The sequence below is a fragment of the Hemicordylus capensis genome, chromosome 1 (genome assembly GCF_027244095.1).
Source record: "Hemicordylus capensis ecotype Gifberg chromosome 1, rHemCap1.1.pri, whole genome shotgun sequence".
NCBI classification, from domain to species: Eukaryota; Metazoa; Chordata; class Lepidosauria; order Squamata; family Cordylidae; genus Hemicordylus; species Hemicordylus capensis.
This window is the reverse complement of record NC_069657.1, coordinates 359125216-359142879: the sequence shown is the minus strand read 5'-3', so window position 1 is coordinate 359142879 and position 17664 is coordinate 359125216. Positions and strand designations below refer to the sequence as shown.

At 41.7% G+C, this 17664-nt stretch overlaps 1 protein-coding gene across 15 annotated transcripts in view; it reads right to left on the bottom strand.

The window, feature by feature from the left end:
• STXBP5 (syntaxin binding protein 5) overlaps positions 1 to 17664 on the bottom strand; it is a 235009-nt gene that overhangs the window by 59914 nt on the left and 157431 nt on the right. For 5 of the 15 annotated variants that reach the window (XM_053291414.1, XM_053291434.1, XM_053291466.1 and 2 more), the window contains 5 exons: positions 15231 to 15409; positions 8900 to 9025; positions 5908 to 6059; positions 4254 to 4337; positions 1780 to 1845 (listed from right to left, as the gene is read on the bottom strand). In XM_053291414.1, the coding sequence (XP_053147389.1) occupies positions 1780 to 1845; positions 4254 to 4337; positions 5908 to 6059; positions 8900 to 9025; positions 15231 to 15409 (607 nt within the window). The remainder of the gene's footprint in view (positions 1 to 1779; positions 1846 to 4253; positions 4338 to 5907; positions 6060 to 8899; positions 9026 to 15230; positions 15410 to 17664) is intronic. The other 10 variants (XM_053291445.1, XM_053291497.1, XM_053291517.1 and 7 more) reach the window with 4 other exon arrangements.

Below are 17664 nucleotides of genomic sequence, written 5' to 3'. Positions count from 1 at the left end.
TACAACAGAAAGGAACACTGGAAAAACAAAGCATGTTTTAGTACTGATTTCCAATCACCTGTGTACAAAACCCTACAGTGGGCTTGATTTGGGATTATTTTGAAGAAACCCCTTTGCTAGGTAAAAAAAGGAAAATGTGGCAAATGTGCAACAAAGATGCAAGGCTCAATTGGCAGAATGAAGCAACATTCAATAAATATTCCATAAAGACTATAGCAATCATTTATTCTTATTAATGCACTTTTATTTAGGAAGTATCTAAATGCACTAATTGTTAACATTTAAACCAGTTATTTAGATCAATCTTTTTTGGTCATTTAAATCATGATTTGAAATCAATCTACCCTGGACCCAACCCTCCATGAGATCTCAAACCCGTTTTTCCCAGCAGTGACTGCTTCTGTTCCTATAGTAACAGAAGGAAGTCTCTTTCTAGCCTTACTGGAAGCTCTGTTGCTGCCAAAAAAGCATTCCACAGAAGCAGAGGAGAAGATACTCTCTGCCATTGGAGCAGCAGCCTAATAAGGGAGGAGTTCTCCTCTAGCTCATGTCATATTTAACCTGAGTATTATTAGTTGTCAAATTCCATATCCCTCAAACTGTAGTGCATACTAGTGGGCATAAATAGAAAGACTTTTTGTGGTATTTAGCGCAAGATGGCGCTACACAAAAATATTAAAAGAGAACATTTAGAATGAGAGAAAGAAATTAACAGTGGAATTTGCCACAGAATATTTGTTAAAAGGAAATTCCATTACTGAATCCTCAGGCCAGTTTATTTTTTAAAATGTTACTGCTACTGGAGTTTTTGAAACATAATGCTTTACTGGAATTGACCAATAATACAAGTGACAAAAGGAGCATCCCCACTTTCTCATATAAAATCCCCATCCCTCAAATAAAATGTCCCTATAATTCTAAAGCCTCCGATACAAACTGGACCTCATATATTCAAATTTGCAATTGAGTTAGTCTTCTTCTATTACAGACTACAATGTACACAGAAAACCACTATAACCTTTAGTGGCGTATCAAAAATACTTCTGAGCCCAAGAATACAGAGGCTGAAGTCCTGCCTAAGGAAGCATACATGTGAGAATTGTGTGTGGGAAGAGATCATTACTCGTGCAACTATCCCTATTCTCATTCATTCATGCTGTTGCACAAGAGGTCTAGGAGTCTGGAGCATTCCCAACTTCAGAAGCACTTAATAAGATCAGAAACATATCACTGACCCTCCTCAACATGTTTCCAATCTCAGTAAGCGCTTCCAGAGTAACGGAAGTGCTATTGACTCTTAGACCTCTTGTACCAACAACACAAGTGCAAGAGGACACAGGGATTTGCACTTGGAGTAATGCCTTTGTGTCTTCATACCCTATGTACACATGCATTTCATCTATCATGTCAGCCAGTGAAAATAGAAAAAAGAAACATATCTCAAAGTTTTTTTTAATAAGTACAGCAGTACAAGAAAAGCCTGCAGAATAACGCAGGAACTGCTCTTTTGGGCTGGCATCTTTACCAAAACCCAGTCCAAGTCTATCAGCAGCTCCTTCTGCCCCTACCCTCTGAAGAGAAGAGCTTGTAACTATGTAATCAACTACCAGAAGCAAGAAAAAAGTGCCATGCATATCGGTACCATACATATTCCACTTCTCCCATTCTGAATGCCTACTTGGAAGTAGTCTTTGGAGCCAATTTTTGCTGAAAAGTGGTATATTATACATAATAAAAAATAAAATATATAAAAAGAATGCACAACAACAGTTGGATTACCTGAAGTGGGTGACTTGCAACGATCTTCTTGCACTGTTGTACCTTCATTAATATCACAGAGACCTGCTGTAAAATACAAAGAACACTTTACAAAATGTTTGAAGAAGGTAAATATTTAACTTCAAATAGTCACCTTGAGTGTGTGTGGAAGCTACCAAGAAAGAGTATTTAGGAAAACAAATGAAATATAGAATGTTTTATATGCCTCTTCAGATCACAAGACGAATGTATTGCATTTCTTCAGTAGAGTATACTATTTATGTTGGATGCATACTTGTAATGAGAAGCAGGCTTTCTCATTGAATTGCTTTTATCAGTCATGTAGAGTACAGAGTTTCTTCACGCTTTGGCAGGCATTACAGGGCAATACAGGACAATGTCATAAAGTGTGCTGTCGAGTCGATGTTGACTACTGGCAACCACAGAACCCTGTGGATTTTCTTTGGTAGAATACAGGAGGAGTTTATCATTGCCATCTCCTGCGCAGTATGGGATATGGCAATGGCTTTCAGCATATTTCTATATTGCTGCTGCCCAATATAGGTGTTTCCCATAGCCTGGGAAACATACCAGTGAGAATTCAATCCAGCAACTTCTGGCTTGCTATTCAAGTCATTTCCCCACTGTGCCAAGTGGCTGCTCACAATGTCATAGGTACTAGCTAAAAGTCATGTGTGATAGTTACACATTCCACAGAGCACTCAAAGCAGTAAGTGACCGATGGAAGCTAGGAGTGGGTAAGATAGAGGAATTGTATTTTCCCAGCAACATATTGCTGTTTGAGTGCATTATCCCCACCACAGCTGTACAATCTTTTATGTATGTGTGAACCTGGGTTCATACAGTAATTCATATCCAGCCATTTCTCTTGATTTTGAAAGTTACTTCATTGCAAAAGTTCTCAATAATTGGGCAAGGCCAAAAAAATGTGATACATATCTGCTCAATTCTAGTTTTAAAGCAAAACTCCAACATGAATGGCTTTAATGGTAGACTTGAGAAGTGTATGGGCAATGCCTAGTAAATGTTAGAAAAGAGACATTTAGGCAGAGCAGATCTCCCAACACCCTCCACAGCCATTTACTCTTCAAAAGTAAGAACAGTGAAATAAATTACAGAAGAGAAGCTGCTAGATTTCTTGCCCAATTGTAGAGAAAAGTAAAGTGATGAAAAGCCTGGACAGTGAGTCAACTCTGAGCTGTGCTCTAGGTACTACAGCAGGTTGTACAAGAGACAGATTGCTTGTTTGACTGGAAGTTCTCTTTATTCAAGTAGTGGATGTCTTGAATGCCATTTGCCCAATTTTAGGCATGTACAAACTCCTTTAGTATTGGGCAGAAATGATTAGGCCAACTGGATTATTTTACTACATATGCTTGGAAATAGTCCAATAGATTTAAATAGTCTGCTAGGCCTGGCACACTGATACATATCAGGAAGCAGAAACAACTACCTATCCTTATGCCAGAAGTTGTTGCCACTAAGTAACACATGGCCTTTGGGACCTCTGTGCTGAGGGGCCTCATGTTATCTGAGGCCCCTCAGCACAGAGGTCCTAAAGACCATGTGTTTGGGATATCTAGTGCTCCTTTTCAAGCAGTAGTATACCACAAAATTATGGGCCACTTAGATCAGCAGGACTGGATGTGAATAGGAAAAGCTGCTGCTTATCAGTTCAGCACCAAACAAATTTAGTATCCAACAGCAGTTGAAGGAGAGTTCCTTTCATAGCAGAGACGGATGCTCCAGTTCAATGACTGCTGCAAAACACAGAGCCAACACTCATCATTTAGCTGTTTACTGGCTATAGAGATCTAGCCAGTGGTACCATCCACCACATGCGGTGGGTACCATATATGGTACTACTCACCATATTCAAAAAAAGGGGATATGCAAAACAACCTGCAGACTGCTGAGTCTGCCAGAGCTGTACCTAAGGCCCTTTGATGGACTCTAATTAAGGGCAACACTGGCTGTAAAGACAAATCTATTCACACATTTTATATAATCTGATAGTTTATCTTAAGTGAACTCAAAGTAATTTTACATGCCATTAAATTAACCCTGGATGCTGTTTTGTGAGGCCCAATGGCTAATTTTTGATGGGTGGAAGTCCACTACAGAGATAATTCAATAGGTAGCTAGTCACTAAAACAGTTACTTCTTTACAGGTGTAGATGTTCCTTAAATGGGATAAGAATTTAGGAAACAAAGGAAATTATATTATGACTTTTATTAATGTCATTTTGCTTGTAAATAGATGAAGGGTAAAATCTTGATCACATTGCAGGTAGTCTTCTATATCCTTGGCATTTCAGATGAAATTGTACAAATAATCTAAGTCTTGAGAAACAAATGAGTTTTAAAAGCTTTAAAGAAAGGGCTAATATAAAATAAATTTCAGGATGAATGAGTGCACATAATCTAATCAAGATGGATATTCAAACATTAGTAAATGATATGAGATGACTTACTTATATAAGAGGTGCAAAGTTTTTTCACAGACTCTGAATATAAGTTAGAAAGGCCGCACATGCAAGAAGCCATAACCAGCATGCCTTAATGAAGCAATGAGAAATGAGAGACAAAGACACTAACCAAGAATGTTTGGAGACAGACAATTAGCTGCAGAACTTGAATTACACATTCTAAATTCATGCATGCCAGAATCCTCACACTACTGAGAGATAACTTACTAGCTGCCTTATATAAGCTTTAGATGTATTGGCAACTTTCCATTAATAATACTGCCAAGAAGCTAAAGACAGAACAAATCAATCCTCACTAGGTAAATAGCTATTTCATTTAAGATGATGTGTTATAAATATTCTAAATGCCTCCACACTGACAGTAATTATTTAAGATAAAGTAGTTAACTCAACTTTCATATAGTATTACCTAGGATATTGATGACAAACAGCAACTTCCTAAAAAGGGAGTCAAAACTGCTGTACCTTCCATGGTCATAAACAATGTTTTATGGCTGTAACATGGGTAATATTGGGAAACTGAACTTTATGCAACTGAAGATTTTGCAGTGTTCCATGTAGCCATTAGAGAATATAATTTATATTTGCGCATACACACAGTTCTTCTTTCCCCTTTTCAGCTCTCCAAGTCCTACCACAGATCTTCACGATAACATTCAGTTGTTCTTGTAGACTTTTGTCCATGCCACCATCACTGTCACAATTAATTTCATTTCTCCCACTCTGTCAGCTGAGTACCAAAAGCTATTCTGTACACAGCAGCCTGCTTACACTGGTTAAACAACTGGTTATACCTGCTTGCCCCGGTAAACACAGTGTATGAAGGGGGAAAGACATTCATCTCTAAATATGTGGGGACACAATTTGAGAAGCATACTTCCTGTATTCTTTACTTGATTACAGTAATAAACTCCTGTGAAACACTGGTATACTTAGTGCTACTGAACAAAGTGTGAAGCTCTAAAGTTTCTTGTTCATACACATTTATCTTACAATTGAGGTTTCCCTGACCTAATACCACTGAATTTGCACAACTGTGCCTGTACACCAATACATACTCCAACAAATTAAGTGCAGTATGACAAAAAATAGGTGAGGGGTGGTATTGTAGGACACTGGATACTGGACCAGATGGACCACTAGTCTGATCCAGTAGGGCCCTTATGTTCTTAATATGAAGTAGCAGTTCAGAAGAAGCTGGCAAGATATCTGTGGTGAAAAGCTTGCATAGCTGCAATAGCACAATTTCAGCCTAAAAGAAAAGCAAATCTAAATAATGAAAGAAGGTTCGAAGGAAGGGAAGCAGATAGTATAAAATTTCTTTCCAGGTCAGTCACAAAAGGCTTTATGCTCTGTACAAAATACAAGTTTTTTTGTATCGGAAATCACAGGAAGTGGTAAGATATGTGTCATTTCTCTCTGCACAGTTATCAGAAGCACATAGCTAAAAGAGCTGCCTCTGGACATACTCTACAGATAAGAGATATCCAATAAAACAAGACAGTATATATCTCCCCGCCCCCCAGTTACTTTCAAGGAGAAGATGACTAGTAATTTGGACTCTGAAGAAGTTTGCCACTCATTTGATTGTAAAGCAGTACACCATTTTAACTGACAAGTATTACATGTGGTATCTTACCTCCTGACGGTTGTCTGCTTTTACGAGGAGACCGAGGTTCCCTCCTATAAGGATCATTAGAACCATACAATTCAATGGTGCCAAGGTTTAAAAGTGTTGTCTTTTGGATGTAATCAACCATTGCGATACCATTACAATTGCCAAAAACTACTCTGAAAGAAGATTTGTTGGAAAGAATATGATTCCAGTGAATAGTTGCTATCCACATATATTCTTATATTAAATATTATATTAAAATGACATATACAGGAACTGTTTGAATATAATAAATGTGAAATCTATTCCTAAGCAACATTCAGAAATGTAGTTTAAATTGAAAAACTATGTTAGTAATAGTCACTGAGAATAAAACAGAATTCAATCTGATTAGCTAATCTGCAAAACTGCATTTCCAGTTGATATAGAATTATTAGGGTCAGCTGCTTCAAGGATTAAGACTGTATAGCAGTGAAAGAGGAAACTGCAGCAGTTGCCTTGTGCTTGACTTAGGTTTATTAACTTTCTTTTGTTTGCCATAGGCATGTTGTCAAAGTAGCTCACAGCAAAAACAATATAACTATGTTAACATTCTAAAGATGAAACAAGATTAAAAACAGCAGAACCCACAGATATAGCAACCATGAGTTGTATTATTGAACTATGGTGTATTCTCAAAGAAGCACTTCCATATCCACTTATAACTGGAGGCAAGCAAAAACCAAACTCACTCCTAACTATTCCTGGCTATGATGCTTGGACCTTGCACTATAACCACCCTTCACTCCTCTTCTACTCTTACAATTATTCCTCTTATTTCTATGCCTTCCAAATATTCCTTGCCCCTCCAAATGCTCGATACCCTGATTCAGTAGTTGCAGCCACATCCCAGAGATTTCTGTTCTGTGATTACTTACATCTATTCTATTCCATTGCCATTACATCTCCCTCTTCATTTCTACTCTCATTTTTAACTGTGGCAATTGACTACTTGCTTCATTAACACAGGCAAAATGTCTGTATCACGAAAAGTGATAGTTCTACTCTATTCTGTGCTGCTCATTCTTCACTTGGTTTATTTATTTATTTATTTGAGACATTTAATATACCACCCACTCCGGCGCACAATAACAAGCAAACAGGCAACATTAAAAATTACATTCTAAATTAAAAACTAAACTAACTACCAAAGAACAGAAAAATAAACTACAGGGCTTTTGCCTGGTGAAAAGAAAAGTCTTCAATAACGATTTGAAGATCAGTAAGGAAGGGGCTAGCCAGATTTTTAGGGGGAGAGAGTTCCAAAGGAGTGGGGCAACAACTGAAAAGGCTCTTTCCCGGGTCCTAGTGCCCCGAACATCTCAGAAATCAGGGACTGACAGAAGGGCCATCTGAGACGATCTAACCGGATGGGATGTAACTGGATGGGAGAGGCGGGTCTGTAGGTAGGCAGGCACCAGGGCCCGCAAGGCTCTGAAGGTCAGAACCAGGACCTTAAATTGAGCTCGGAAGTGAATAGGCAACCGGTGCAATGACTGTAGGAGAGGTGTTACCCTGTCATATTTTCTGGCACCCATGAGTAGGCGAGCCGCTGCATTCTGGACCCGCTGCAGCTTCCTGATCGTCCTCAAAGGTAACCCTAGATAGAGAGCGTTACAATAATCTAAATGGGCAATAACAAGGGCATGGGTCACTGTCATTAATAACTGCCGATCAAGGTAAGGGCGTAACTGGCAAACCAGATGAAGCTGGGCAAAAGCACTTCTGGCCGCAGCTTCCACATGCTGCTCAAGCAGGAGGCACGAGTCCAAAAGGACCCTCAAATCACTAACAAGCTCTTTTGAGGGCAGCGCCACCCCTTCTAAAACAAGGTTCACATCCAGCTGTTGGCCGTTACAAGGGCTGAATAAAAGTAATTTCGTCTTAGTGGGATTCAGTCTGAATCCCACTGTATCCAGTGTACCCATTTTTAGGAGAATGTTGATAAACTGGTTCAGAGGAAGGAGGCAGGGGTGGATGAAGGGTCTGGAAACGAAGTCGTATGAGGAATAAATAAAGAAGTTGGGTATATTTAGCCTAGAGAAGACTAAGGACCACAGTTTTCATATAAGTAAAGAGCTGTCAAATAGAAGATGGACTGAACTTGTTCTCTGTTGCTCCTGAGGGCAAGACAAGAACCAACGGGTTAAAATTGCAAGGGAGAATTGTCAGGCTAGACATTAGAAGAAATTTCTGCTTGACAGCAGAACAGTCTGCCTCCCACAGTGGTGGGCTCTCCTTTGTTTTCAAACAAAGGCTGTCAGGTATGCCATACCATATTCCTACACAGAGCAAAGCATTTGACTAGAAGGCATCCAAAGTTTCTTCCCACTCTAAAATCCTAGGATTCCTTGCCAAAGTAGAACACTCCTACATCCTCATCCACCTTCTCTTTCCTATGGCTTGCCTGCTTCTGTTCTTCTTGATTCCCCCACTGTAGACTTCAGGTCAGCTTTTTGCAGGATCTCACACATTCATACAGGGCATCTGTATTAGCTTTTCAAAGCCATCAGTGGCCAGGCTTCTTGAATAACAGGGGTCAATGCACTTACATAAGGTTTCATTAATCCCATAATAGATACAGCTATCCATAACATCAAGCTGTTATCAAAAATGTATGCAACCAAATTTTCTTTTAAACTTATTGAATACCATTTTAAGTTAAATTTGGGGAAATTCTAACTTAAGAGGAATGTTCAACATGAAATTAAAACGTAGTCAGAGCACAAATGCTAAACTTCTGTTTAAACACATTTTGACTGTGCAGAAGGCTCAAAGTAGCTGTTTATTGTATGCACTGGGATAAGTGTCATATTAAAACAACATGGATCCAGTAATTTAACACTAATATTATATTAGTATGCATATACCTCTTTTCAACAACAAAGTTCTCCAAGTGATTACTCAGTAAAAAGAATATGGCATCTGCACAGGAGAACAATTTTGTAGGAGAGAATGCAATACAGAATATACTTACAAGCCATAGGACGAGTTGACTGCAAGACTTGTTATTTGTTGAGGAGGTTCCCCACTCACCCACACTAACTGGATAACCAGTTCAACCTGATAGCCTGAAGACTGTTTGAGGGGAGAATTTTTAACTCTGCAATATAAATGCAATGTTTGTTATTTATATTATTGTTTCCAATCTATTTTCATCCTGGTAAAGAGTTTGCTAAGATAATAAAATCTTGCTAATTTTTACCAAAGAGGGAACATTTCACAACCTCTACTTTAAGTTACTATACCTGAAATCTTCAAACATTTACTCAAGAAATGAACAACTGATACAGATGAGACTTTTTTTTTGGCGGGGGGACTACGTATCTTGATGCAGATAGTCCAGTGAAACCTTCACTGGGCTTCTGGATTCGATGAAAAGGTGGAAGGAAATCAATGAATTTCATCAGTGCTTTATAAAATGTGTGCTGCAGGGTAGGTCTGGACTGTACATACTTCTTTGAAAAAAGGAGGTGAAAAAAGCAGCTCCCTACTCCTTAGACCTGGGCCCATTTTTTAATCGCAAATGTGAAAATGTCAGATGCCTCACCATCTAATAGACTGAAATTCAGGCAAAGCTTGCTTAACTTTCACCCAGATATATAATGTAATAAAGGTTAAGAAACCACACCCTTCTCAGACAGTCAGATGCAACAGGGTGTGTGCATGTGCAAGAGAGAGAAAGAGACTGACAACTCCCTGGCTGTATTAGACACCTACTCTTCACATATACAACTGACAGTTCAGTATGGATATGTGGGGTGATGCTGGAATGAATTACAAAAGGTATTCCAGATTTCATGGCAAACTCTGGGATTTTGGAGGAGGATAGTTGATTTTACTCTCTGCCAAAACTCAGGGGAGTTTAATTTCACAATCCCACCCATCTATTTTCTATAATATGACCTGTGGGCTGAGCCTGGGAGTCTAAATTCACTGAATCCACACATGAACTGAAATTTGATCCTGGAACTTGAAGCTCATAATAATTGACCTCTACATCATACCACCTCGAACATTATTCTCAAATATGATAAAACAGAAATCAATAGGAAGGCAAGTAAGGTAACACAGTGGAGATGCTGAGGTAAGACAGTTGATGTTTTAGATATACATGGCTGAAAACTCATAGCACAATTAAAGAACAATGAGATATTTTCTTTTCACAGAAGAACTCAATGTGCAGTCTGTAAAATGGGCTGCTTACCTGTAACTTTGGCTCTTCTAGTGACCATCTGTTCTTTTACACCTATGGGCTTTGAAAATGCATGGAGACCATGTTGGAATTTTCTAAGCTTCATCCTCTGCTTTTTGGTAGGAGCCCACCCCCAACCACTATATGTGGCTGTGCCTCTCCTCACCCCCTCAGTCACGGAGTCCGCCTTCAGAAGACCCCAGTGAGGAGGATGGGATGGTGTGTAAAAGAACAGATGTCCACTAGAAGAACCAAAGTTACAATCCAAGTCCATTATCCAAGTCTAAGTCTGTAGTCCAAATCCAAGTTAGTAACCAGTTAAGTTTTTCTATCTGAGGAGCTACAGCTACAAGGTTTGAATGCTAAGGCGGTCAAAGAGAAACTGGAGAAGAGATGCCCCAACCGCCACTCTTAACAAACTCAGCACTGCACGTGCAGGCAGGTGGGGTGTCATGAGGAGCTGCTCAATCAGCCTGTGAGGTCCCTGCGCAGAACCCAATCCTTATTAATTACAATGGATCACAATGCAGATCCTGTTGTTCTTTGAAGTGGTCTCTGTCTTTTACACCTATGGGCACATCTCAAGCTGTCTTTCCTGGAGATGGGTTTAACTGAAGATAGACTGGAGAACAGCTGTGCCAAATGCAGCGTCTCTACATGCACTGGCATCAATGGCATAGTGCTGAATGAAGGAGTGTGGGGACACCCATGTGGCAGCCTGACAAATTATCTCAAGAGGTACTGAACGTTCAAACACCATTGAGGATGTGAGAGTCCTCATGGAGTGGGCTTTAATGGTAGGGGGCAATTCCCTTCGGGCTAGCTTTCAGAAAGGTTCAATAGTAGAAGCAATCCACCTGGATAATGACTGGACAGGTACCTGTAAACCATGCTTAGGTCATTCATAAGACACACACACAAAAAAGATTGTCTCCACTCTGCCAACTTTTGCAGGTAAAAAATGAAAACGACGAATATTTACATACCGTTTTTCAACAAAAGTTCCCAAAGCGGTTTACACAGATATAAATGAATGAATGAATGAATAAATAAATAAAATGGTTCCTTGTTCCCAAAGGGCTCCCAATCTAAAAAATAAACACAAGCTAGATACCAGCAACGCCCACTAGAGAAAACTATGGCCCTGCAGATGTTTAATCAATGCAATCTACGTTCTGCTTGGGAAGATTCATTTTTTTGGGGGAGGGGGGGAATGTAAGTTTATCGGTTGAGACCTGTGAAGAGTAGAGACCACTTTACGCAGGAATTGTACATTCAGGCTTAGGACTCCTTGTCAGCATGGAAATGGAGGAATGAGGCATCCACCTATAAGGCGAAGAGCTTGCTCACCCTCCGCGCCAAGGTAATGGCCACCAAGAATACCACTTTCCAGGAAAGTAATCTAGTTTCCACAGTGGCCAAGGGCTCAAGGGGTGGTTTCAACAGGCAGGCCAAAGAGTGATCCCATGAAGGCACCATGAAATGATCATCAGGCAGGATGTGAGAGAGACCTTTTAAAAAACATTTCACTGTAGGATGGCGAAACCATGAAGAGTTATGCGGCGGAGAGTGGGCAACTATTACTGACAAGTGTGAGAAGATGACTTTGAATCAGAACATTCCAAATGCAAAAGGTAAGAACAAATATGATGAACTTGTAACGATGAAACATCAAATAATTATTGGTTTGCAAATATGAGGTAACGTGTCATGTGAATATGATTTCTTCATTGCAGGCTTCTGCACTGCTTGTAGCACTTCCTGCAGTTCTAGGGGGAAGCAGGTGAGATCCTCCACCCAGTCAGATGTAGGGACTGCACATCCGGATGTAACACCTGACCCATGGCTTGCAAGAGGAGATAAGACAAGGTAGGTGTATGCACTCTTTTGCCATCTTGGTCAGCAGGGGAAACCGCTGCCTTCTGGGCTACCAGAGTGCTATGAAGATACAGCGCACCCTCTCTTCCTTGATTTTTAAGAGCACCTTTGGGAGAAGTGTGATGGGAGGTAATAGGTATGCATAGTGATCCCTCCAAGAAAGGGTGAACACATCCCCTAGAGAAGTGTTTCCTTTCTCCACTCTGGAGAAGTAATTTACACACTGAGCATTCTCTTCTGACATGAAAATGTTCAGAGAAGGAGTCCCCCAATGGTAGAAGATGTCCAGGAGGACTTTGTGGTCTAGTACCAATCGTGGGAGACAGTGTCTGCTCAGGCTGTTCGCCTGTCAATTCTCTGTACTTTGGATATGAATAGTGTGAGGCGTCACTTTATGCAGAATACACCAGTGCCAGAGTTTTATAGCCAGAAACAGTAGCTACCTGGAGCCTATCCCGCCCTGCCGATTCACATATGCTTTGGCTCTGATTATGTCCATCTGTATAGTGACATGATGATTGTGCACAAGAGGAAGGAATCCTTTGAGAGCATAAAATATCGCCATCAGTTCTAGATAATTGGTGTGTTTGGTACACTCTTTCAGAGTCCAGTGGCTGCTGAGATGGAATCAGCCAATATATGCTCCCGATCCAGTCTCTGTGGCATCTGTGGTGATGAGTGGTGGATGGAAAGGTGCCATAGGAAGTGGGCTGAGCTGGGTCAGTCTACCACTTGATGGTGTCACAAACATACTCTGGAGGCTCCAAGAACATTCTCGGGATCCTGATGAGGGCTGAAAGCATCGAGATACCACCTTTGTAATGCATGCATCCGGAGATAAGCATTGGATAGCACATAAGCAGTTGTGCCATGTGGCCTAAGAGGCATGGAAAGATCTTGACTTTCTGTGCTCCTCCTTGGAGAACGCATTCTGCTAATGTGATGATGGTATAGATCCGGCCATCAGGCAGGAAGACATGGCCCATGTGAGTATCGAAGATGAGACCTATAAACTGAATCTGTTTTATAGGGGTGAAGTGAGATTTCTCATAATTGATCTGAAGACCCAAAGACTCTAGCGTACAGATGGTGACATGAAGGGTGCATAGTGTTTCTTGTGAAGAATTTGCTGCTAGCATCCAGTTGTACAAAAATGGAAATATCTGGACTCCTTGTTGCTGGAGATAGGTTAACACTAGGGCTATGTACTTTGTGAAGACTCTGGGAGCAGATGTTTGCCATGGGATGTGGTGATGGCCACTAGCTTGGATGGCTCTAAAAGGGGCTTAGACAGATTCATGGGGGACATGTCTATCAATGGCTATTAGTCTGGTGGCTGTGGGCCATCTCCAGCCTCAGAATCACGATGCCTCTCAATACCAGTTGCAGGGGAGCAACAGAAGGAGAAAGGGCATGCACACACCTCTTGCCTGTGGGCTCCCCAGAGACATCTGGTGGGCTACTACTGTGTGAAGCAGGATGCTGGACTAGATGGGCCTTGTGCCTGATCATCAGGGCTGTTCTTATGTTAAGCCAAAGGGTAGTGCTTTGAACTGGTACATCTCTCCTCATATAATGAATATGAGGAACTTCTGATGCTGAGGTCTTATAGATATGTGGTAGTAAGCATCTCAGAGATCTAGAGATACTAGCCACATGTTGTGCTCTAGGAGCGATAGGATGGTTGGAATAGATAACATGCAGAAGCATTTGCAGATGACATTTGTTTAGATCTCTGAGATCCAAGATAGGTTGGAGGCTGCCGTTGGGCTTTCAGACTAGGAATAAAAACCAGGAACTTGTGGACTGGAAACCTTTTCTGTCGCATACTTCAGGAAGATAGCTTTGACTTCCTTCTCTAGGGTGGAAGTGAAAGGTTTGGTGAGAATTCTGGATAGGAGTAGTTTTCTTGCAAACTCCAACGTGTGATCCAGACAGATGATTGTAAGGACCTATTGGTTCGAGGTAATCACATTCAATGATGCTAGGCACGGGGCTAAGCGTGTGTTCCATGTGAAATGAGGAAAGTCATTGTTTCTTTTCAAAAGAAGGCCTCTGCTTCTGTGAGGCAGGTTTGCCAGGCTGGTAAGAAGATTTTGGCTGGGACTGGAATTTGTTTGGGTGAAAGGAGTGATCCGAAGCAGACTGCTGAGTACTAATAAAGACAAATGTGAAAAGGGGAATATAGCAGGAGAAGGTGAACAAATATAGAGGAGACAACTTTCCTTTCTATTCACAGCTCGAAGTCAGAAGTTTCTAATGAAGTCTACTGAAGGGATGAGGAGAGGTGCAGCAGTATATAGCATTTGGGGGTGGGGTTCCCCAACAACAAGCAGGGGATGAAGCTTGGAAGATTGTGCTGTGGTCTCCACGCATGCGTGAAGCCCAGAGGTGTAGAAGACAGAGACTACATGGAAGAAGAAGAGCTTCAGCCAAATCCCTAGCAACAGTTATGGCATTTAGAATCCAGTTCTCTTTGAAATAAAAAACGGGGACACTGCTTTTAAAAAAAAAAGCTAAAGCCAAACAGATGGTTACATGACAAGTACTTTTGTAGGAATAGCCTTCCTGATGTTAAAAACGTTGGCATATTTCTGAAGTTTAACAAAAATCAAAAGCTTACTCTATAGGTTCACTTTTGACTAACTTAATAAATTCCCCATTTTAGTAAATAATCAGCAAGCTTTAAGCCAAAAAAAAAAAAAAAAAAAAAAGGAAAAAGAAAAGAAAAAGAAAAAAGGTGATACAATGCACATGAAGACTCTAAACATATTGAAGCATAACATCTGTTCCCGAAGTATACAAATAATTTCAAATGCTCCTGTAAATGAATATACAATTAAATTGCACAAAGATGCAAACATAATACAGATGTTTTCTGTATTATCTTTTATCACCACATACTACAGAACAAAATGGGTAACCACGTCCCACAGCAGTTAGTCAAAGGTACTGAAGCCTTTTCTACAACCAAATGCAATAGCCAGTGAAGTCAGGATACAACAGCCAAAATCCAAAAACTTACCTTATGCCAATGCACCATGTGCTTCCATTGTGCGAAGGGGGAAGGGTGATTTTTGGTGATCTCCTCCTCCCTCTTCAACCAACTGTGCCATTGGAAATCAGCCCCCCTCCCACCTACCCCATGCAACCAAAAAACCTGGCACACTGGCAAAGGAATAATCTGGTTTGGGTCAACATTAGAAAAACGAAATGAGAATAATGTTACATTTACCTTAAACATGGGACATTATCACGAAGTCCATCAGATGAACTGCTGCTAGTAGATGGATGAGACTGGGGAGCAATGGATTGAGGATTGGAACCTGTGCCTGGAGTGGGCAGTGGTGGCACTTGCTCAGGATCTGGAGAATCTATATAATTTATTTCATACAGTAGCCGGACTTCAAGCATCTACAAAAGAAAGTCAGGTTGCTTACCTGTAACAATGGTTCTTGTAGTAGTCCATTGTCCTTTACATTAAGGATTTCTGGGCCTGCGTAGACAAGACTCTGGGAAACCTAGAGCTATTAGAGACTTTGGGCAGTGGCGTCACCCCCTATTGTGACATATTCTTCCCTTCATACATATCTCCCTCACTCCCTGACTGCCGCGATCAAGGAAAAACAGGTAATTGACTGCTACAGTGGGGAGGAGGGAGGGTCGTGTGAAGGACAATGGACCATTGTTACAGGTAAGCAACCTGACTTTCTTGGTAGTGGTCCTATTGTCCTCCACACTAAGGAGATTAGCAAGCTGCACACCAGGATGGCCGGAGAAGTGGGCATCTATGGAAGAACAGACTCTAGGATCGCTGTCCCAAACTGCGAATGTGGATTAGGACCAGCACAGCAGACAGATAGAGAGTGTGATTGCCGGAATGGATGCATGTAATGCTGGTAGAAGGAAAGAGCACATTTAACATGTGTGCCAAGAGCGCTCCTCATCCGAGGACGGTGAAGGGAAGAACACTGGGAGACAGAGGTCCTGGGATACGTAGTATTGTGATACAACCTTGGGTAAGTACTGAGTGTCGAGCCTCAGCAGAACCTTGTCCTGTTGGAAGGAGAGGAATTGCGGGTCAGACCTCAGAACTCTCAGTTCCGAAACACATATGGCAGATGTTATTGCCAAGAGGAAGACTGGTTGGCAATAAGCTTGGCCATAACCTGCCAAGTCAAGAGCCTGAAGGAGCACGTGGCCAAAGCTTTGAAGGGCTTGCACATAAGGGCTGACAGAACCAACTTCAGGTCCGGGGGGAGCTAGCCTAGGGGCTTGCAGATAAAGGCGGAGTAAGCCGCTAATAAACTTCTTAACAGACCCGTGTTCCAAGGTAAGGAGATCCTGACGGTTTGGTAGCTTCATGTACTGACCTCTGGAAAGATTCAGCAACGTGGTGAAATATGCTTGATGGGGCCACCAGGGGGCGATTAGGATGCAATTGGCTGAATCTTCCCTGATCTTCTTTAACACTGCTGGTATGAGCGGAGATGGGGAAAACAGGTAGAGAAGGCCTGTCCTCCATGACAGTAGGAAAGCATCTCCTAGAGAGTTGCGGTCATGATCTGCTCTGCTCCCGAAGTATTCGCATTGTCTGTTCTCTGCTGTGGCTAACAAGTCTATACAGGGCTGGCCCCGACACTTGAACAGGGATAGGGCCACTGTGCGGTTCAGGCACCATTTGTGAGATCGCAGGTGATTGGCTCAACAGAGTCTGCTAGGACATTCTCCTTGCCAGCGATGTGCATGGCAGAGGCCCAAATGTGGAACTTGAGAGGCCAATGCCAAATATCCATAGCCAGGCAGTACAATGCAGCAGAGTGCGTCCCCCCTTGACGATTCAAGTATGACATAGCTGTAGTATTGTCTGTCATAATTAGCACTGAGGTGCCTGCTAATATTGGAAGGAGCCCCCTCACCACCTTCCAGATGGCCAGGCAATTCTAGGTGGTTGATATGAAGATCACTTTCCTATTTGTCCCAACGACCTGATAGACTGTGATTGGCGCAGTGGGGGCCCCATCCTGAATTGGAGGCATTTGTTGTTACTATTATCGTAGTGGGTGGGTACACAAAAGGTCTGTCCTCCAGTAGATTCTGGTCCTTGGACCACCATCATAGAGAATTCTGTATGGTATCCGGAATTAGAAGTGTTGAGCCTGGGTAGTCCTCTTGGTCGCTGAAGACTGCCAGGAACCACTGTTGCAGAGGGCGCATATGGAGCCGGGCCAGCCGCAAGATGCTGGTGGTAGAGGCCATGAATCCTAGCATCTTCTGTATAGATTTCGCTGGATGGCATTTGGAAGCTAGGATCTTGTGTGCCATGGCTCTGATGTCTGCCATTCTCTGAAAGGGCAGGGCAGTGAGCATGTCCTGGGAATCGAGGATAGTTCTGAGAAACTCTATTGATCTTGTAGGGGTTAACTTTGACTTTTCCCAGTTCATGCATGGGCCCAAGCAATCCAAGAGATCCAGCATAATCTAAATATGACGGTATAAGTCCCCTTTGGTCTGCATCACCAAAAGCCAGTCGTCCAAAAATGGGAATAAACTAATGAACTGTTGGCAGAGATGAGCTACGACTGCACTTGGTGAAAACCCTTGGCGCTGTGGACAGACCAAAGGGGAGCAACCTTGTACTGGTAGACTCTCTTGCCAAGGCAGAAACA